Source organism: Atta cephalotes (genome assembly GCF_000143395.1).
Source record: "Atta cephalotes unplaced genomic scaffold scaffold00071, whole genome shotgun sequence".
NCBI classification, from domain to species: Eukaryota; Metazoa; Arthropoda; class Insecta; order Hymenoptera; family Formicidae; genus Atta; species Atta cephalotes.
Window position 1 is genome coordinate 678707 of NW_012130135.1, and position 6510 is coordinate 685216.

Here is a 6510-nt window from a genome sequence, read left to right on the forward strand (position 1 = left end):
TATATATATATATATATATATATATATATATATCATATATATGCAAAATATCAACTAGTAGATGTTAAATTGTTGCATGATCATTAACAGATTATTGCTTCTTAACATCCTCCCCTTGCTTTATTTACAGTGACTGCCTTAAGTTCAGCCTTTAATTGCAGTATGCCATGTGCTTAATTCTGCATTAATAGAATATCAACTCTTCGATTTAATGACACTATCAGTGTGCATCTTGATTTTTCCATTTAGAATTAACAACGATATCAATTCCATTTCACTTGTGTCAATCATTGCTTTATGCTACAATATACATATAGTATTTAGTTATTTTACTAGATCAATATTATCACTTCGTTTATGATTAATTATAATTATTTATATTGATTATTTTTTTATACAAACTTGTGAGAGTGTAAAGATTTGTAATATTTATAACATAAGAATTATGTATTTAATTTTTAATACAACTTTTTTTGTACATATAATCAAAAGAAAAATGTTATTTTTTAGAATAAAAATTGTTTGAAATTATATTGGCTCTTCTATCACTGTGTATGATTATCAGTAATTGTTATCCAGTGTGTCAACTTCCAATATCCTGTTTTCTTATGCGATCCTTTCCAGATAAATTGATACCATCGTCTGCAGCTTGTATCGACAGTAAATTATTCGAAGATAGTGAAAAATTTATTAAACTTATTACTGATCTTAGTCGAACCTTATTAACAGAAATTGCGTACCAAAGTTTACCGCCATCAGGCATTCCCCTACCAATCCCGAAATTAATTTACGAAAGAACTTGGCAAATGAGAAGGTAAGAAAATGTGACTGTATTGTATAAATATTTTAGTTAAAATTTATACAATTACTAACTTTAAGTTTTAGTTCAGAATCATTGTTACCTGTTGAAGTATCCTTAAATGAGTATGAACAAACCTTTTCTTATATGCGGTGGTATCAATATGAAGAACAATTCTTTGTTCTAAATTCGTCATCATGTATCTTACACGACGAGATAAAAAATATCATCGCTAATTCATTGTAAGGAGTATTTTAAGCGAAGATATATAAAAATAAAAATATATTCAATAATATTATTTCAAATACAATAAAATGTTGTCTATGATGATCTGATAAAATCATGCAATTTAGATTAAAAAATTGCGAACTGTACATAACTTTAGATTTTAAAATTAGAAAAATGTAAATATGGTAAAATGTATAGATATAGACTTAAATATAACGCACGTACATACGCGCATAAACACACATTTTATATACTGCATGTTCAATGTTAAGATACATAAAAAAAAGTAATAAGATATATGCACTCCAATATTCTACGCAAATATTAATTATAAAAGTTTCATTATAATAATTTGAAGTTGCAATTTAAAAGTAAAATATATATATATGTGTGTGTGTGTGTGTGTGCGCGTGCGCGCGCGCGCGCACACACACACACACACACACACACACAATATGCTTGGTAATATTATTGACAATTTATATTTTCACAATATATATTTTCGACATGAGAAAAATATATTTCATATATAATAATATATTATAAAAAGTATAATATATATTAAGAAAGGAAAAGTATGTTTGTAATATACATATTTGCAAAAAAAAGAATTTAAAATAACTAATAATGAAGTTAATATTAAGTTTGTTATACATTCGCTTGGTAAATTCTATACAAATTGTACATAAAAATTAACTTTGTGCGATTACAACGGTACCATTTTGTCCAATAGTTCCAGTTTGTGACACCGTCGGAGCATTTGACGTTTCACTCGTGCTAACGGGAGAGGATGAATGATTGGTCATATTTGTAGCAGCTAATGCCTTGTTTCGTAATTCAAATACTTGTTGTATTGCCTTGCGGAAACACAAAAAGTTATAGTCGATCACACCTGTAAATTAAGAAGATAAACGAAAATAATGATGCAATTAATGCATGTTATTACCATGTAAGAAAATGTAATTTCCTTTAAACACATACAATATTAAAATTATTATTTTCACCTTGTCTATCAAAATTATCCTCTCGTAAAATGCAGACCAATGCTAAAAATTTATTCACTTCTCGCAAATACAAGATTGTACCATTATTTAATTTAATTAAACTGGAACTTTGATTATCAAATGCAGCAGCTTCTAAATCCTCTCTCAATCTGAAACAGATATGAGTAAAATGCAAAAAATAAATTGAACATATATATATGTATGCAAATCAAATATAATTGTTTACCCATATATACAAGAAACATCAATAACAACATCAATCATATCACAACATAGTTCATAACTTTGCATATCAACAGGTGAACTATCCGTTGCTATATATATTTTTGAAACAACATCAAATAGAAATGCCTTCTCAATTGCTGAATTCTGTAAATATAATTATATTAAACAAATATTTTAGAGAATTGTTACAAAAAAAGAGAAAAAGATAAATGTTATTCTTACTGATATGAGTATATTAAGTAAATTTTCTAAAGTAGGCAGTTGCGGTATTAACTTCTGAACAACTTTGCTAAATGCTTCAAATATACTGTGATCATATATTGAGGTCAAATGAAAACTCAAATGTATTTGATCGCACCCTAGAGAAGATATATAAAGTAAGTAGGAACAGTACTTGATTCTTTAAATTCTTCTTCTCAAAATCTTTTTATTACCAGCATCTGCTAAATCATCGTTAGCTCTTGTGTGTATATCTCTTTGCGTTTCCATCTTACAATCATCCGACAATCCATCTACTTTATGGATAAAGACTTCAAACTTGATGGCCTGATTAACCTTGTTTGCCTTTGTGACTGTCGCATGAAGCTTATTAAGTGCCTCCATGTAATCATCCTGTGCATCTATCACAAATACCAATGCTCCACAACCACCAAATATCATGTCACTGTCAAAGGTAGGATCAAAGAAGTCGATTTGTCCAGGGAAGTCCCATATTTGAAATTGTACGAAGCTCGAATTACTTATATCGTCTTTAATTATCTTATTTGTACTTTCTAAGAACAGCGTCTCGTTAGGTGACATCTTGTGGAAAACCACTTTTTGTATTGACGACTTACCACTACTAAAGAACGAAAGGAAAAGACATTGATACAAGTATCTTGACAAATTTGTGAAGTATCATCTTAATACAAAGAATTTAACCGTACCGTCTGAGACCCATCAGAAGTATTCTAGGCTTTTGTTCTCCAGCTAGTGGATCCATGGATCCCTCAGTTTCACCATCAAAGGGTGCATATCCAAAATCCTTTGGAAAAGAATTTTGATAATGGTCATCATAACCACTTTGATAATGATCATCATCATCCTAGAACAATATTATAAAAGAAATTCCATAAAAAAACATTAAGTTTAAATAGCTTACAATAAATGAATCCTTAATATATTTTATAAGTAGAGACAGCATTATTGCTCACTCCAAATATTAATGACATAATTTATACTCTTAACATGTATGTGCGTCTAAATTGAGTAAAATATGCAACAGAAATACAAGTGACATTATTTTTTTTTGTATTAGTATCATCCTTAATTATTTATCACCTTGGCTTATTATTTTCTCAACTGAAATTTAAACAGAAGTAAATTCATGTTTTTGCCCACTTACCATATTCATAAGATTAAATAATCTTTGTGTCAAGATTCCAATTGCTCTCCTAGAGGATTAGGAACCTGAAATCCGAAGAACACACACTGCCACGCCGTATTAACTAGACCGCGATTACATATAATGGAAAATTATGTAGGCTACAAAGTTTAATATATCTTTATTTACAGTTGACGTAGGGTGTGTGATACAATGCCAGTTCAATGTTACCAACTCTAGTGAGCCGGTTCCTACTGGTCTAGTTTACATTAGACATCTCAGCGGACACAATGGCTGTGTTCAGTGTTGAGACCCCTAAATGCGCCCATTCGATACATTCAGGGTCGCTGTTTAGTAGAATCCAAAACCAATTGCAGTTGATCACGATTGACAATTAATCACGATTAAGCTTGATCGGCGTTGGTAAAACTGGTTCTCAGTATTATAATCGCTCACCCGATTGCACCAACGTTATTTTGATTTTAAGCGAGGCTTAAAACTCTCTCAGTTTCTGTTTCTCTTTTACTTTAAAACGAGACAAAGTTTTAAGCCTCGCTTAAAATCGAAGTAATATTGATGCAATCGGGCCTAATAAGCTCTTAAGGCTATTCTACATTGGACATTTAAAATTGAAGCATCAGATTGACTGAAACAACAAGCTTGAGACGTCTATGATACGACAATGTAAAATGGCTTACACACCTGTTTGATATATATTTTTAGATTTATTGGAATATGCCAATGGGTATTCAGTACTACAATTGCTCACTGAATGTTTAGTGAGCTCTTATATCTGTTTGGTCTATATTTTTGAATCTATTGGAAAGTACCAATTAGAAGCAAGAGCTCACTGAGCGCTCAATAAACGGTTATAGTAGAGACTCTTTAATCAGAGACTGGTCTCAGGATTTCGTTCAAAATTTCTTCAATCAAAAAAGGAATATAGATCATCTCACTTTTCCATCAATAACAATGTGTATGCATGATGTATACGCTATTGGTGGAGGAATAAAATGGCCTATACTCCTTTCTCACTCAAAAAAATTTGATGAATGGTCAGTTTCTGATTAGGCCTGTTCTACAATAGAGTCATAAGCAGTAAGCCGTAAGAACTTAATCATAATCGATTATTCTTCTCACACTTAACTGTGACTGGCCAATTTCTTACGGCTTACGACTTGCGATCCTATTGTAGAATAGGCATTAAAGAGTCTCTACCTTAACAGCACAAAGTTGAGTCTAAGTCGACTCTGAGTCGACTATAGTTTCTAGACATCTGAAAAATGGACGTCTATAAGTCGAGTTTAGACGACTTGGAAACGTCTTTAAGTCATACAATGTCCCACTTTAAAGACTGAAAGCTGACTTTAAGTCAACTATTGTAGACTGTGATCCGATTCATGCCTACACGCTCATGAACAGCATTCATCCTTGTTTAACTATAGTTAGACAACAAGGACGAAAAGATTTCTCATTTAAGCTTTATGAGCGTAAATCGCATTAGACCTAAAATCGATTGAAAGGATGTCTGTACAAAGTTGACTTACAATCGACTCTAGAGGCCTAACTTAGCAAAGTCAACAGTCATTTGTGCTGTTAGAGTAGATTGTAGTACTAAATGCATCCATTAGGTCTGTTCGATTTGTTTATACTTTTTACACTTAGCATCTTTGCTTTCTCTCTTTTCAACCAAATATATGTCTATCTCATTTTAAGTATAAAAAAGTATAAATAAATCGAACAATTGGTTTACATCATGTACTTGATGCAAATACTAACTAATAACTTTCTATTAAATTATTTTAATTCCAACAATATATTCAAAGAATGATGTATTAAATTGATACATATGCATTAGCAAGATTAATTAAATTCTCATATCATATATATATTTATACAAATCGCCGAGATTAAAATCTACGGCACACGATGCTTGTTTTCCTGACATCGTGTATCGCAGGCTTAAGATAATTCTGTAGAAAGTTACTAGTTAGTATCCGTTTGGGAGGAATCCAATTGCACACATTGCACAGATTGCGTTCGGAAACATTCACTGGTATGTCACTAATCACACACCAGTTGGAAATACTCGTGTGTACTCGTATGTACTAGTGAGATCGTTCGGAAACGTCAAGAGAGTCACACTGAGTGTCACTAAACTACCCGTGCAAAAAGCAAGGAGAGCCGGTGTATTATGCAGCACAGACTTGCATAACGTATAATGCATAGTGCGTAAGGAAATCGATCAATGGAAATTCTTCTTTTTTATGGAATGGGCAGAGAAAAGGACATCGCGTTCTTGAGTCAAAAAATTTTGAACAGTTATATTAATCTAGAAAATTTGTCTAAGTTTTACTATTTTTTTTATTTATTTTTATTCTAACTTTCTTTTTATATTACTCTGCCTTTAATAATATTTTACATACATTATACATCAGATTATTTGTATAAATGTTATAAAATTGTATGTAATGTGTCCAGTACTATTTAGAATAAAATTAACTGTTCTCAGATCGATAATAAGCCTTGCAGGAACTAATAAATCTTTGGACGATGAAGCAACATTCAGCATCTAAAGTTTTATATCACTGATGTCAATTTTCTTCAAGGATTTACAATAATAAGACCTGTTACAATCAGAATATGATTAGATTTTGTCAAATCTGTTATGCTGATTCTACAATGAGTCGATAGTCGGAAGTCTTAGTCGGTAAAGTTGATCAATAGCTAACTTGTAAGACTAACATTGATTGATTAAATTCATCGATTAAGATTAATAGGTCTTCTACAATGAGCCATAAGTCATAAATCAGAAGTCATAAGTCAGAAACTTGATTACTGTGATTGGTACATTTCTAACTTATGACTTATAATTTATAATCTATGGTTTA

General features: G+C 31.1%; 2 protein-coding genes across 2 annotated transcripts in view; one reads left to right on the plus strand and one right to left on the minus strand.

Moving 5' to 3' along the window:
* The window catches only part of LOC105624035 (gamma-tubulin complex component 5), a 5770-nt gene extending 5593 nt beyond the window's left edge, over positions 1–177 (plus strand). The window contains exon 14 of the mRNA XM_012205400.1: positions 131–177. Within this exon, the coding sequence (XP_012060790.1) occupies positions 131–177 (47 nt within the window). The remainder of the gene's footprint in view (positions 1–130) is intronic.
* A 1309-nt stretch (positions 178–1486) lies between these two features.
* Positions 1487–3649, minus strand: LOC105624036 (ras-related GTP-binding protein C). Its single transcript, XM_012205401.1, has 7 exons — positions 3641–3649; positions 3183–3340; positions 2691–3097; positions 2479–2615; positions 2258–2400; positions 2032–2180; positions 1487–1919 (listed from the first exon to the last, which is right to left on the minus strand). Exons 1-7 carry the CDS (start codon positions 3647–3649, stop codon positions 1720–1722), a joined length of 1203 nt encoding a protein of 400 aa, XP_012060791.1. The 3' UTR covers positions 1487–1719.
* Between the last annotated feature and the right edge of the window lie 2861 nt (positions 3650–6510).

What these genes read in the sequence shown, in the direction of transcription:
- LOC105624036 (XM_012205401.1), bottom strand. An exon ending in CGATGATTTAGCAGATGCTG is followed by an intron (nt 2,616 to 2,690) that starts GTAATAAAAAGA and finishes TATCTTCTCTAG; the next exon opens with GGTGCGATCAAATACATTTG. An exon ending in GGATAATTTTGATAGACAAG is followed by an intron (nt 1,920 to 2,031) that starts GTGAAAATAATA and finishes CTTAATTTACAG; the next exon opens with GTGTGATCGACTATAACTTT.